The sequence below is a fragment of the Phodopus roborovskii genome, unplaced genomic scaffold, assembly GCF_943737965.1.
Source record: "Phodopus roborovskii unplaced genomic scaffold, PHOROB, whole genome shotgun sequence".
Taxonomy (NCBI): Eukaryota; Metazoa; Chordata; class Mammalia; order Rodentia; family Cricetidae; genus Phodopus; species Phodopus roborovskii.
This window is the reverse complement of record NW_026126418.1, coordinates 20105338-20121248: the sequence shown is the minus strand read 5'-3', so window position 1 is coordinate 20121248 and position 15911 is coordinate 20105338. Positions and strand designations below refer to the sequence as shown.

Below are 15911 nucleotides of genomic sequence, written 5' to 3'. Positions count from 1 at the left end.
AGTGTCTGAAGACTTTTCCTAGGAGGTTCTAGCCTGAATGGACAGATTTGTTTGAAATGATTTGGTGGGTGGTTGGGCACATGCTTTCACTTTCTGAGCCAGAGTAAAAAAAATGTAGATAATTAGAGAAAAGCAGTGTTTTAGCTCACCTCCCAGTGTTACCAAAGGTCAGAGACAGACATGATGGTCTTGGAATGGCATACTAAGAATTGCCAAAGGCAAAAGCCTTGAACAGTGTAGTCCTATTGTCTCTGTTCATTTGTTCTTTTCAGGCACAAGAAGCTTATTGAAGAGCTATGCACAGGAACTCACTAGTTACTGTATAAGATAATACATTCCCTTCTCAGAGAATAATGTCAGGTCTTCAGTTCTTACAGAAATCTGTTTTATAATCCTCCTCTTCAATAGTGTCACTTAGCCTTCCTTAACTATTATTTAGCTTCATTTTTGTATGTCTTCTGTTACTCCATTTTTTCATTTATGTACTCAGCCTCAACCTTACAGGATTAATTAGTTATGCAGAATTCCCCTAAGGAAAATCTTCACATTCCTTCTAAAAAGATTATTTTCTAAGGTATATCTAGATTTTTAAGGACACAAACATTCTTCTGTGAACATTCCTTAGGACAATGTGAATTGAGCCAAATAGTTTATCAGAGTCATAAAAACAAAACACTAAACACTTTCTTCTTAAAATTTAAAATTTGATTTTGCTGTATATTTTGCAATGCTATATTAAATATTATTATATATAAACTATTAAACCTATCTTATAAAGACATTTTTTACTCATTTGTGAATTTGTGAATGTCAACTCTTTTTTTTTTTTTTTTTTTTTTTGCTTTGAATACACATATAAGAGATAGCAACACCTGCCTTAGGGAGTTACATTCACAATCTCCATCACACTCTATCACACTCTGTACCTTTAGGTGACACATTACAAATTTGTGCATCAGGTGGTTCCACTTGGACTTCTTAAACATGGAAAGGTGTCCTATATCATGTTGTAAAAATGAACTTTGAGCCTAAGAAAGAAAAAGAAGTTAGAGACGTTGCAAAATCAAGAAGGGACTATCAAGCCCAGAAGCAGACTTGTAAGCCTGACAGAGAAGAGTGGGAGATCTCATCTGCTCTCCATCCAAGTTTCCTTTCAATTTCCTATACAACCTCCATCTAAATATACAAATGGCCTTTCTTGTCCTGAACACTTTCTTTGTCATCCTTTGATGTCTTCTGTGGTGGAGTAGGGAGATCATGCATGAAACTTAATGTCTAATAAGTTTGGAGTCTTCAATACTTAATAGTTGAACTCTGGACAAGTTATACAGCAGCTCTGATCCTCAGTCATCTGTCTGATCCCTCTTGGATATAATGCCAAACCCATCGGATTCTTGTGTAATTTACTTACTCTAAAGAGTCAACTTTATGCTAAGCATCAAATGAATATTTGTTTCCAAAAGTGACTTCCTAAAGAAGAGAGAAGTTTAACTTTTCAAGAAACAAATGTAAATAATATAAACAATGTAAAATAAATGTAAAAATTCTGGGATCTGGTAACATTACTCTTTGGAAAACCTTCCTGAGTTATTCTACCGAGTATGGATTGTCCCTTCTTGCTCCAGGAGTACATGTTTCCCCTTTTTACCATGTAATATCCCTTTGAGTGGCTCTCTCAGTCCAGGAAGACTCCTTCATCCAGGACAAGGAGCATGTGAATATTCCTTCATATTTCTACAAAGCCTGTGCTTATATGAGAGGTCACATTTAGACACTTATAAAAAATTTAATAAAGATTTATCAGATGCTCTAAGTTCCAGCTGCTGATGTCATTTATACTGGAGTGCTTGTGTGTGTGTGTGTTTTTTTTTCTTTTTTATGTCACATATAAAGATGCAGTTTTCACACTTGAAGAAATAATGGGCTGGTGTATTGTGTTGGTGGATTAATCAATGAAAGATAAAGATGGCTGTTATATGGCTGAGGATAGAATTTTAGTTATTAGAATTCGGATAAAACAGGGTAAAAAATATCAGCCTGAATTCATTTAACCATTCCCATATGATAGACCTATTAGATACTATGCTCATTTTATTTATTTATTTATTTATTTATTTATTTATTACAGATTGACCTGCTTAGTCTTCTTCAGAATAATTCCATACTCATTGCCATCTTCATCTTATAGATGAAAGAACTGGAGTCCATCACTTTGGAAAGATATGAAAACTCATGAGTAGTGTGCCAGGATTTGCACCAGCCCATCTAAAGAGGATTAGAGAACAGTACAGGAGACAGAAAGAATGTAGGAAACAGAGGATGAAGAAGGGAGCTATGAACTGCTGTCCTCTGCATATGACATGTCTGTTACACACATGACACATAATAGCTGTGGTTACCACTTGCACAAGACCAAACAAGTTAAAAATTCCAGCTTAGGGGGTTCCTGAGGCACCACCCTAGCTGAGAAACTGCTGGCTTCTAGAAGAGGGAGAATCACTTTAATTTGTGGGTGTGGCCCCTGGTAGGTTCCAAGTGTCCCAGTGGATGATCCCACACCCTTGTGATTATGAGCAGCACTAATAGGACACAGTGGGCTAAAAATATCACTTAAAAAGGAGGACATGGCATTGGCAAGGAGATACAATGAGTGGTGTCCTGAGTGGGCTAGGAGGGGGTAATAGTGAGAAGTGAATATGATAAAAATACATGTATGGAGTTTTCAAATGAAAATAAAAGGATGAAAAAAACCCAAGTCTTTTGCTGAGGCCACTACCTAAGCTTAGAATACCTGCTTACCTGAGAAACTGTAAGGAGAAAAGAAACGAGTATGGTAATAGTCCAGCCACTGCCGAAATGACGTACTATTAGCCATGCTAAAACTTCCAAAATCAAGATCTGGGCAAGGTGGAGAAAGAAGAACCCCAGGTTGGCACTGAACATATCCATGGTCTCTAATGTCTTGCGCAATTCACGGAAATCTTTCACCAACTGTGACTGTGAAATGAATATCAAAGTTTGGGATTAGTTCCTTCAGGGGACTGGGAAGACAAATGAATGCAAGTAGTTAGCTACTAAGTTAGTAATAAATTGCTTTATTAATATGAATGTATTTGTTTGGAATTTAAACTCAATGGTTATGAAACTTACAAATGAAATACTTGAAAAAGTGGTGATGATGTCTTATTTTTTTTTTAAAAAAAAAATGGGTAAGAAAAAATAAGTTGTGCAAATATTTCCCCAGATGTTAGGGAAGACAAGTAAATGCAACTGTTTTCTGGGCTGGGGAAAGGCAAAGTGGGGGCAGTTTGGGTACGTATAAAGAAACCCAACAGTTATTTTGGAAACCACCACTATTATTTCAAGTGCTGACTGAGTTGAACTCCGTTTACATTTGGGAGAACTTGTTGCACATGAGGATATGTATTAACCACAGTTACTGCTATAGTGTGCAAGTGTTTTTTCAGTCATCGGTTCTTTACTGAACACAAATGAATCATTTACAGATGAAGATAAATATAGAACAATGTGTTCTGGGTAGATTAGCTTGAGGGATAAACTTTCAGAGACATTCTCAGTGGATATCCTACGAACAAGACTGTCAGCATCAATGTGTGTTTGCTGGTTAGCACGCTCTACACGTGTGTATTATGCATATGTGCATGTGTATGTTTGAGTATAGGATACTATGATCAGTTTGAAAGCTTGCTACATTGTACTGGATGTTGAGCAGAATCATCATTTAGGTTAATGAGTATAAGAGTTTGGAAGTCAGAGCAGTCGAGTGTGTGACTGGGGCAAGAGAAAAGTCGCAGGGAAAGAGAAAGTAGCAGGGTTTTTGAGATTTATAAAAGGAGTACCAGAGTGGAAAGGGGAGAGCTGTAAAAATAATTCCAACCACAGATGTCTCATTTCAAAATTCATTGGTATAACTTAAAAATATTTATTATTATTATTATTATTATTAGTGTGTGTGTGTTAGTCTGTGTGTATTGGGGGTGACACATATGTCATATGTGTGTGGAGATCAGAGGACAGGCATTGCAGACCTGGTTCTTTCCTGCTCTTTTATGCTGGTTCTGAGGATCAAAATCAGGTTGTCAAGTTTGTGCAGGAAACTCCTTACCTGCTGCATTATCTTGCAGGCTATTGAAGACATTTTAAACTATATTATCTACATATTTGCCGAAAACCTTAGCTTTATTATTGGATAATATAGTGAGAAGCATAGGAAAAACATAATAATATTTACATTTATTTATGGAAATTTCAATGAAATTCATCAGAGTTAAACATAGGAGAAATGATGTTCACTTAACATTTCATATACATCATACATCTTTACTCTTAGGGACAACTTTCCAATCAATAGATTTGTGCTTCTGACGAGTTTGGCATTTAGTATGTGGAAATTTGTGAGTGAGGTCTTGCCCCTAATTCTTCTTAAGAAGGTTCAGAGTTGACCCAAGTTTCCTTATGTGCTCAAGCATTCATACCTGCATGACCATTTCTTATTAAAGTTAGAAGTAAACACATTCATCCCTAGGAAGGAGCTGTCATGCCACGAGCCACGAAACTGCATATTAAAAATCTTCCCCCCCCCCTCTTGGTTTTTCAAGACAGGGTTTCTCTGTATTACTTTGGAACACGTCCTGAAACTCTCTCTGTAGACCAGGCTGGCTTCAAATTCACAGGAATTCTCCTGTGTCTGCCTCCCAAATGCTGGGATTAGAGGTATGCACTACCAATGCCTGGGTCAGAGGGTTTTTTGGTTTTGTTTTGTTTTTGTTTTTATTTGTTTGGGTTTTTGTTTTTGTTGTTATAAAGGAGAAAGAGGAAGATCTGGACTGTGGGGAGGGGGAGAGGAGAGAGGATTTTGAAGAATATGGAAGAAGGGGGTTCTTAAAGAATTCTAAGTTTGTAAAAGACTACACAGTAGATTCCTTTACTCACAGAGAAAACACACTAAAATAATCAGTGTTTGAGACAAAAGACAGTCCCATCTCATAGTTAGGATGGCTGGAAAGATAAATGGGTAGGTAATTATACACTTTGAATTCCCTGGATAAAGAGATGATTCATATCCTAGAAAGAATAAAGGGGGATGCTAAAAATGTCATCATATTACTCAGAATAGTTGAAGATGAACATATTGGATTTTTCTACAATTTTCTAAGGAATGTTTTAGGATTTTGGTTGATGATAGATCACCAAAACTATAGAAAGTAAACCTTGGCTAAAGGGGACCTACTGTGTGTTGTTTTCAGTGACATAAACTACGTATACATTTCAGTAATGAGAGATTTTCATCTAGAAATGAAGGGCCTCACTTTGGGTAGATGTATAGACAGATAAGAAGAATTACAACTACCATCAAATTTGGAATTCTGGAAGCATTGGCAGTTTTAATTAGCTTTTGCTTCAATTTGTCTCTCGGGTTTCTCCTGGACTTTTCTTTTCCAGTACAATTATACACAGTAGAAGGTCAGTGAAATTCAGAAGAGCAACAGCCTCAAAATAATTAATAAGCCAGTGCAAGACACTGTACTTAAGCTCACATGTCCTGACACTCCGTTTTACCAGTTTTCTATAGTAGTAGCCAAGCAGCTACACAGATGTCAACCTTAATGATCATTTCTCAGCCCTCAGAAGTTAGTTGAGTTTGCTTTGCCTTTTGGAAACTCTTTAGGAATAACAAATTTTGCTATTACTTTTAAACCAGAGGTTATCTGCTACAAGTAGTAGGGACATGTTTGGAGGTTTGTAAACTCTGCTACCACCACTGTGTTCACGATAATGATAATATCTTTATTGCAGAGCTTTTACTATGTTTTATACACCATCTTACATGGAAAAACACTGGGTCACAGAGAAGTTAGGAAACTGCACTAAATGGGTTTGAGATGAACAAGGTTAGGGTAAGACTCATGTTGTCCACCCTCAGAGTCTTATCTTCTAGATAGAGCTATGCCATTTGATGCATGGCTGTGTATGCATGCGTACAATGTGAACCCGAGTATTACAGATTTGAAACAACTTCATTCCCTCAAAATAGTCTTGTTTCCTGAGTCCATGTCTTCATTTTTAAAGAGAATAAAGCTTTTACTCTGCTTATTTCATAGTGCTACATAGGTCAGTACTCTGTACAGATGATTTCTAGTTATTATCAGACACATTTAAGTTTCTATAAAAATAAATTCCAAACAAGTGAATTGTTTGCTATTAAGTAAAATACCTTTACACTTTATGCAAACTCATCCAAGCAAAGTTTTAACCATATAGTACTATTAGAAGACAGTATTTAAAACAGTCAAACTAGTAAAGAAAGAATAATGCCTATCTTGGGGAACAATTAAGATAGAAGTAATTTTGAAGCCCAGTTTTTTTGATAAAGTAGATGTCTTCAGAAAGCAATTTATTCTTCGTGAATGATAATTTCTCTAAACATAAAGAGGGCCGTGGTTAAGATTTATTTACATCTTTCACTTAACAATTAGTTGTAGAGGTCTTGCTACATGTCTGATCCTATGTAGGCAGGCTAGAGGATAGAAGAATATAAATTAAATAGCCTGTTCCCATGCAACTTAGCTTAGATAGGCTTTAATGAATAAAAGCAGCCACAGAAATAAAACAATGTCTAAGTTGCCTGGCATGAATTAAATGCTTAGAGACTCAGAACTTATATAGACATTAAACTTTGTTCTGAGCATAAAATATGATCATATTTCATTATACTCATATTTGAAATTATAAAAAAACTCCTCCTAGGAAAATATATTTGAAATATGCAGAATCTACTTATTTAGAGATCAACAAAACAAGTAATAGCTCATGCTGGAGAACATGTGGAGTAAAAGAAACACTCCTCTATTGCTGGTGGAAGTGCAAACTCATACAGCTACTGTGGAAATCAGTTTGGTGGTTCTTCAGGAAGATGAGGGTCACCCATCTCAACATCTAGCTATATCACTCTTGGCGGCATATACCCCCAAAATGCCTTTTTCTACTATAGAGGCACCTGTTCAACCATGCTCACTGCTGCTCTATTCATATTAGTAAGAATTTGGAAACATCCTAGATGTCTTTGAATAGAAAAAAATGTGGTACATTTACATATTTGAGTATCACTAAGCTATTAAAAAATAGCATAATGAAATTTGCAGAAATTAAATAGAACTAGAAAAACTCATCTTGAGTGAGTTAACCCAGACACAGAAAGATAAATATAGTATGTATTCATTTATGTATAGACAATAGTCAATGATAATTAAACCTACAATCCATAAAACCACAGAGGGTGAATATGGAGTAAGGGATTAGAGGCAACATATAGATCTTGTTAGGAAAGGCAAGTAGAATAGATAATGATGGATCAATGGGTGAGGGGCTGGATTGGGAAGATCACTAGGGGAGGGGAAATGGAGATGAGGGAGGAAATATGAGGAGAGACAGCTAGAGTTAAGGGACATTTGAAGGGTAGTATGGAAAACTAATACAATAGAAACTTACTAAAAAATAACCATATATGAAGATGATACAAATGAAGTTGTCAAATAATGGGGGAGACAATCACAACTGATCATCTCTTCTCATCAAATGAAGTTTCCAGTACCAGGATTAGGTTACATCTAATTGAGTCTTTGATAAATGGGGTCCAATGGGGATCCCCAAATAATTCAGGCCTTTACAAAGGCAATAATAGATTGTTCTCTGAAAACTGACAGGAAGGACATTCTTTTTGTCTGAAAAAAAAAAAAAAAGAAGGCTGTTTTTCTCTAATGAGAGAGACAGAAAAGGAGTAGATCCTGATGGAAAGGTAAGTGGGAAAGGAACTGGGAGGAGTAAAGGGAGGGAGAAATTATAACCAGGAAATAGTATATGAGAAAAGAATATAACTTCAATAAAAGGGAGGAAAAAGAATAGTGTCCTCTTACTTTCCTGTGGTTTCACTTACTTTTAGTTATCTTTAATCGAAATATGTTAAAAAGAAGATTCCAGAATTTGCAAGTTGTGCATTGTTCTGAGCATAATTACGGAATATTCTGCTTCTCTGCTCCAGTCTGTCTTTAACCAGAATTGCTACTTTATCTATTGTATCTATCGTGTACACACTACCTTCTGTCCACTTACTTTGCAGACATCCTGGTGGTCACCACTACTCTCCTAACTTCACATTGCTTGTAGATACTGCTCTTATTATCCAATTCTCAGGCCTTCACTTGAGGAAAAACAGGATGTGCACCCTGAAGATAATAAGGAGCTACTATACTTTACTATGGACTCATATTCCCACAGGATACAATAACTTGGCCTCAAAATATACCTTATCCCCATCCTTATATGCCCTTGGATCCTGTACTTACATTTTTGTTTTTCTCCTGGCTGGGTTCTTCTGGAGAAAGTTCTCCAATGAGCAGTGGCTTGAGGTACAGCTGCACAATGCTGAGATCCAGGTGCATGGCCTGGAAGGCATCCTGGAAAGCAGAGATACTTGTTAGAAGTTTGCAAGAGATGTGTTTATCATCAGATCTGTTACTTTCTTGCTCAGCCAGGGCCCAAACTGGCAACAGCATAGACCCTGACACAGAGCATTCTAAGCTGTCTCATCAACTTTATCCTTGAGACTCTTCTACAAGGCTGGGGATCCACTCAGAGCAGGCACTGTCTAGGGACAGGCAATTCTTAGAATATTGATTAAATCACTGCTTCTTTTTTTAAGCCTTGGAAGGAAACTTTGCTTGAGTTAATGAGCTTTGGTGCGTCTTTGAAGTTCAGTATCAGGTTTCATGTGAAAGTTTCTTAAACTAAGGCATGCAGTAAACAAGATTGTCCATACAAATTACATTTTCTATTGAGGGTCCTCTTTTGGCTCTTGACTAAGGCTTAGAAGAATGAGGCCTCTTTGATTAGTTATTCCAGACAACAATAGATTAAATTTGATAACAACATCCTAAAATAAAGACACAAATGATTGGGGGAGCATAGTCCTTGAGCCCTGGACTGCCTTAAATATCATACTCTCATGTGTAATCAGCATTGAAGACTCTCATCACTCCATAGAAATAATGTTGCTAAGTAGTAATTCCACATTAGAGTTCTGATATTCTGTAAATGTCTGGAAGTAAAAGACTTTTTCCTCCCAAGTATTTTTATGGTTTCTTTTGGGGGGATGTTTTTTACAGGATGGAGATGATTAGCTGCTTGATATTATGGCATTGAGGTTGTAGTGATTAAAACTAAATAAATATAGCCAAAGTTACACCTTGAATATATGGATGGGATATAGGTACTCTGGAGCAGAGGCTGTTGCACAGGACAGGGAGCAAAGAGCTGATCTTCCTACAACCCAGTTCTGGTTTTGCTGTTTACAGGCTGTGCAGCTGTGGACCTTATCCTTCGTCACCTTGCATGTATTTTTATATTGCCTTCCCTGAATGGTAGTGATAGTTGCCACTCAATTTGTAAGTTGTTTCGAAGTGGGAATGAATTAATTAGGATGCTGGTTGGCATTTACTAGCTATACACTACTTTTGTTGTTGTTTTTCTTTCTTTCTTTTTTAATTTTACATACCAATCCCAGGTCCCCCCCCCCACCTCTATTCTCCTCTCACTCCCCTAACCTTTTCACCACCCCATCCCCCACTCACTCCACAGAGAGGATGAGGCCTCCCATAGGGAGTCAACAATATCCATAGAGGCAGGACTAAGGCCCTCCCACTGTATCTAGGCAGAGCAAGGGAATTCCATAGGGAATGGGCTCCAAAAGGCCTGTTTTTCAATATAGGATTTCTTTGGCTGTCCTGGAACTCACTCTGTAGACCAGACTGGCCTCAAACTCACAGAGATCCTCCTGCCTCTGCCTGCAGAGTGCTGGGATTAAAAGCATGTGTCACCACTGCATGGCTTATATAGTACTTTTAAAAGAAAATTTATCTTATTATCAATTATATGTATAGATATGTCTGGGTCTATGTACATAATTGTGAGTGGCTGCAAAGGGTATCAGCTCTCCTGGAGCTAGAGTTATAGGTTATTGTAAGCTTCTGGATATGGGTGCTTAGAACTGAGTTCTACCATAGCAACATTTACTCTTAACCACAGAGCCATTTCTTTTTCCAGGCAGATCCCACTTTACAGTACTTCTTAATCATCTTTATTATATATATGTTCTACCAGTGATAGGAACTCACTATCTTCTCTTTAATGTAGCAATTCATGTTTTTATTAATATACTCTAACAACCAATATGGAGTGGGTTTGATTATACAAGTGAACTTATTGAATTCTAGATCTCCAATACTATGGAACTTTGCATAAGCCTATCTCTGAGGAGAAGCATATATGAAGAATATGGTAATTAGAAGTATGCAATGTCAACTTTGTGGATTGACTTCACCAAAAGGTACATAGATGGAAGGCTAGAATTCTTCCAGGCTTTATGTCTACTTTATTGTGCACACCTTTCACAAAACCTTTGGACAACAGTGAGCTACATTGTTTAGAAACATTTAAAACATTTTTCACATTCTGTGACAATACCAAAGTTTAGTTCTCTGAACCAGGCAAAGAAATACTCAGTGATGAAGGGAGTAGTTTATCTATTTCATGATGATCTGTGTGATTAAATTGTCAGTCAGCTGTTTCTGAGCAGGTTAGAATGGGAAAGCATATTGGTGGGTCAATTTTCAGAGCCCAGAAGAATATAATACAATTTCAGAACAAGTAGCACACATTATAAGAATATAACCTAGCACAATTTTAACCCATGTTGACAATCTACTTTTCTGAGTCCCTTATTACTTTTGAACCCAAGATGATCGAAAGTCTTCACTCTGAGGACAGATACTGAGGAGCCACAGAGTTTTATAGAACAGTAAGCATGCTGATTTGCAGAGCCCTTTTCATTGTATTGTTGAGGAAGTACAACAAATAAGTTTTTTTTTTTTTTTTTTTTTTTTTTTTTTTTTAGTCTTAAAATACTCAATGCTTTTCTAATAGAATCCATGTACTAAGTTGTGAAATCCTACTTGGAAGCTGGCAAAAACAGGTTCTGTTACCCACATTCTTGGACAAGTATGTTCTCGCTGAAGGAGGTGGAGTAAAATGAAGGGAGAAGGGGAAAGTGCCAGTATTTACACAATTCACCCTATGTACAAGGAGTACACCAGCTCACAGCTACCAGCTTATTCCTGTGAGGATTTATTGCTTCTAATGCACAGACAGACATCAAGCTTTTTAGGAATATGGGATAGAAGTCTTTCCCCCACAGACCATATGGAGAATCAGAGCTAATGTCTGAATTTGGGGCTAAATATAGCAATAACACCCTAAAGATACACCCCAGCCTTCAACATCTATAACCCTTTCCCTGAAAGATGTGCTGCTAGATCACTTTGTGATGATACTAAAATCAGTCTGTATCTTCTTGACAGATGGTGACAGTATTCTAAGTGTTAGCCTCATGTAGCATTTGCCTCTAACTCCAACCTGCCTCCTCAGGCTGACTCTTCATAGACAATTTTCTTGATTGGAGCCTTAGATCACATAAATTAGAAGGTTTACAGATTTTATACTCTTCCCTTCACTTCCTTCTTCTGTTTTTCTTCACACAAAGGTCTTTCTTTAATTGTATACTGTTATTAGACATTGTTACCCCTTGAACATGCAGGAAAGTTATTCATGAGTACCCTGCAAGTTCATAACAGTTTGGTCAATTTTTAAAGAAAATACATATTTAATTATTTTTTGTGGGGGGGCACTACTTGATTCATCACAGGGATCAAACTCATGACATCAGAGTGGATAGCAATCTTCTTTACCCATGGAGCCATCTCATTGACTCTAAAGCTTTTCTTTATACTGTAGTGAAACTATATACTTGCTGTTTACTTGGTGAGTTTTGCAAACTGAGACTATGTACGATGCCTCGATCAATGCAGACGTAACATCTACCAGTGTGCCTGAAATAAACCATGTAGTGAATACACCCCTGATGAGTAAGGGAAAGATGAGAAACAGGTAGGTAGCACAGTTCTGTGTGAGGAGTTGGGATGATTGAAGCGTGAATAACATGCTGCTCCCATTTTCCTTATACTCTATTTTACTTCCTTCTCAGTCATCACTTTGTTTTTCAAGATCACTATGAATTGCATAATATTCCAGCTCATTCTGAAACTGATTATTTCCAAAAATCATATCAACAAGATGTGAATATTGAATATTACTTTATGATGGCCATTCTTTCCTGGTCTGTGACTGTTTATTGCTTTGTTACAAAAGCAATAGAATTGCCCATGGAAAAGAGAATAGTAAAAGTATGTAAAATCAGAAAGCCTCAGCCAAAATTCTGATATTTTAGTTTAAATACTATTGTATAGATTGTAACCTGCATAAAGCTACCAGGCTAAGATGGGAAGGTCGCTTGCAATTTGCCAAACCTGTTGTCTAAGGAAGCGCAGCCACCCAAAGACAGTTTCCTAACTTCTAGCATGGACAATGGAGGGCAGCAGAGGGGTGGGCAGCTTCATGTTAGGAATGCTACTTAAATTTTAAGTAACACATTTGCCATTATTGTTGTTGTTTGTGTGTATATGTATGCACACGTGTATGATGGTACATATGTGAAAGCCACAGGACATTTGTGAGTCAATATTTTCTCCTTTACCTTGCAGGATCAGGCTTGGTGCCTTTGACTAGACTCCCTCTCAAGCTTCAGTCTTTATGTAAATACACACAAATCACCTGCTCCTCCCCCTGTGGTCATATTTACTCAGGTGTTATACAATCTATGTAGGACCTAACTGGTAAATCAGAATTTAATCTTTGCAATCAGATATCAATAAATTATTTATTGTTATTTACAGTTAGTGTTATGTCTCAAATTGGGACAAACATCTAAAACCTAGCAGTTTGTCTGATAAGGATTGAAATTTCCCCCAAAAAATGTTGGTTAAGAGACAGACTTAAACTCATAAAACACCAGTTGAATGTTTCATTTCCCACATAGCTCACAGATTTATAAGCAAACCCGGCACTTGGGAAGTGGAGGCCAGAGGTTATTGTTGACTAACTAACGAATTCCAGGCAGCCAGGGATACATGAGTTACACGAGTTCTTGCTTTGTAAAAATGAACACAAATATCAAGCTTGCATTCCTTTGGGTAATTCCCTTTTTCCTCTTCTGCTTCCTTTTCAGAACTTGTGTGCTCCCAAGCTGTGGCTTGCACAAGCCAGGTATCCAAATGGAAGATGAATTGTAAATAGGCTGTGTTATGGGGAGAGAGCCTAGGGATACTCAGGAAGGGTGAGATCACATATGCCCCTTTCTCTTAGCTGTCATAGAGCATGAACTCTCTTCTGTCTGCCTTTCTCAGACATCAATCAAGCCTGAACTTTTGGCAGGTGTTATGCTAAGTAGAGGAAGTGGATGCCCATGTTGCTTGGGTACTTATTCATGACTAGTCACATGGGTACAATCTGTCTGCTTACACCCTTTCTTCCCTTTGCCCTAGCTTTGCCTCAGTCAGCTCAGCTTATCCCAACCCACTTGGCTTCTTCCTTTTGCAGTTGTATACCTGGTGCCCTTTTTCCCTAGGAGCCCTCCAAATAGTTGAAAAGGACTCTGCCATATTTCCAGTAAGCTTTTGTCATCTCTTCCTTATATAAGAAAATACTTGACTGTATATATTATGAGTGTGCATAGTGCTTTCTTGTGAGTGTGTGTGTGTGTGTGTGTGTGTGTGTGTGTGTGTGTGTGTGTGTGAAGGCTGGAGGTTGAAGTCAGGTGTCTTCTTCAGTCACTTTTCACCTTATCCTTGGAGATGGGGTCTCCCTAGATAGTGCTGTTCGCTGGCCTGCACCTCATTAACTCAGCTAGGCTGGCTGGCCAGAAGCAATGTTCAGTAATCTTCCTATCTCTGCCTCTCCAGCTCTGGGAGTACAGATGCATGTTTCAGTGTCCAGCATTGTAAATGAGTGCTGGAGATCCAAACCCAAGTGCTCATGTTTGGATGGCAAGCACTTTATTGACTGAGCCAACTCTCCAGTCCTGTCATTGCTTCTACTGTGGTGTGATGTTGAGAGATGAATAGATCGACCTGAACGTGTTTTCTTTATTTCAAACACCGCAGCCTCGGCATAACCAGTTCTTCCTGTTGAAACTACTATTTACTGACTTTTCCTCAATAAACTCACATGCACAGAAAGTCCTGAGCCCCAAACTCTTCTAATTGGCCCTGTTACCTAAGCTTGAAATTATATAGCTGGTAAATAACCAGATATCTCATGTATGCAATAGCAGAGACTTATGCATCAATTTTGTTTAATAGATTTATTAAACTACTGTGGAGACCATTAAAGTCCATCTCAGAAGAATGAAGTGTTGATAAAATGCAAACACTGTCATTTGATGAATATTTAATCTCTGCTGAGCACCATAGTGGGGCATTTTATTTGGCCCTCGCTGATTTTTATAATAAAACCAAGACTAAAGTAGTATTATCTCTTTTTATCAGAAACTGAGACTTGAAGAACTTAAACAGTCTCCTCAGGACATCTCTAATAAATGTGGATTTCCAATGACCACTGAGCCTATTCTATTCTGAAACCTATAGTTTTAAACATTAGGCCACATTCCTAACAAAGGTTTAGAAAAATCAACAAGTGGTTTAATGACCTCCCCGGTACTGTAGCCATTGCTTAGGTACTATTATCCACCTTTTAGGAGGCCTAGAAAAGCATTTGTAGGTAAATAAGAGAAGGTTGCCTTGTCTGTGCCAGTGCAGCCATGGGTCTAATATCTATAATGTAGAGATTATCCTGCAGTCCCCAGTTGTCATTCAGGAAAATTGTGCTAATACCTTCTAAGCTTTAAAGTGAGCATTTGGCCTTGGGTTTTTGGGCTTGGTGTTCTGTTTCTAATTAAAAGGCACAAATTATAATCAAAATTCCTATGCTGATGGTAAATTAACTGAAAGTAACAATCACATTTGAGAATGTGGATGCTAAACTTCATTGAGTGTTAATGTCTTCATTACACGAGATACTTTGAATTCGTTCATCCCATTTACCATAGACCAGACAGGTGGGCAATGTTATTTCTGTTTTGTACATCAAGGAGATGAAACTCTGGACATTTCAGCAATTTCCTTAAGTTCATACAATCCAACCCAATGTATGTGTTCTCCATCTTCTGAGTAGCCAGGAAGAATTAGAATTGTACTGCTTTTCCTGTCTCTCTCCTATCATTCTTGAGCGACTTTTATTTGGAGAACATTTTATTTGAATGCTTTTGGATTAATTTTCCTATAGTATGTGGTTGATCAAGTACAAGCTTATCTTCCCTTATCTGTCCCAATACTAAGTTGGCCTGGACATGCCTAGTAGTTTCTATTATATAGCTGTCCTTCTCACTGGCTAGGGTTGGAAGCAAAAGCGATCATTTCCTGGTTTCTGGGGAAATAAAAATCATTAGTAAACTTCAAGTCTATTGCCCAGGCTACTTAAAACTCAGTGAGATTGTTAGCAATTGTCAGTGTGATTGAAAGCTAAAGTCCTTGCCAATACATCTTTGAACCGTCTTTGATTTAAGCTAGAAAACCCTGACCCAAGTCAATCATGATTGTGTATGCCTCTAATTTCATCATTTGGGAGGTGGAGGTCAAGAGTTAAAGGCCAGCTTGGGGCACATGAGGTCTTGTTACAAACAAAGTTGCTTACTGTCTCTGAACTATAGAAATGAGGGGCTGGGCTAGCTAGGGAACTGTGGCTATTCTATTTTCATTTATTAATATTATTAGTTTTTTTTTTGAAATTTGTTAATTGTCTTCTTTTATTCTCATGCATACTGTTCTCCTTTGCTTCTTCTCCACTGGGTCTCTAGATCTCTGCTGAGTGTGCTTTTCTGACACCTA

General features: G+C 37.6%; 1 protein-coding gene across 2 annotated transcripts in view; it reads right to left on the bottom strand.

Annotated features, from left to right (window-relative positions):
- Positions 1-15911, bottom strand: part of LOC127222298 (fatty acid desaturase 2-like protein FADS2B) — a 35561-nt gene that overhangs the window by 17578 nt on the left and 2072 nt on the right. The window contains exons 2-4 of one of the 2 annotated variants that reach the window (XM_051184307.1): positions 8364-8474; positions 2800-2997; positions 927-1028 (exon numbers count right to left, since the gene is read on the bottom strand). In XM_051184307.1, the coding sequence (XP_051040264.1) occupies positions 927-1028; positions 2800-2997; positions 8364-8474 (411 nt within the window). The remainder of the gene's footprint in view (positions 1-926; positions 1029-2799; positions 2998-8363; positions 8475-15911) is intronic. The other variant, XM_051184308.1, reaches the window with a different exon arrangement.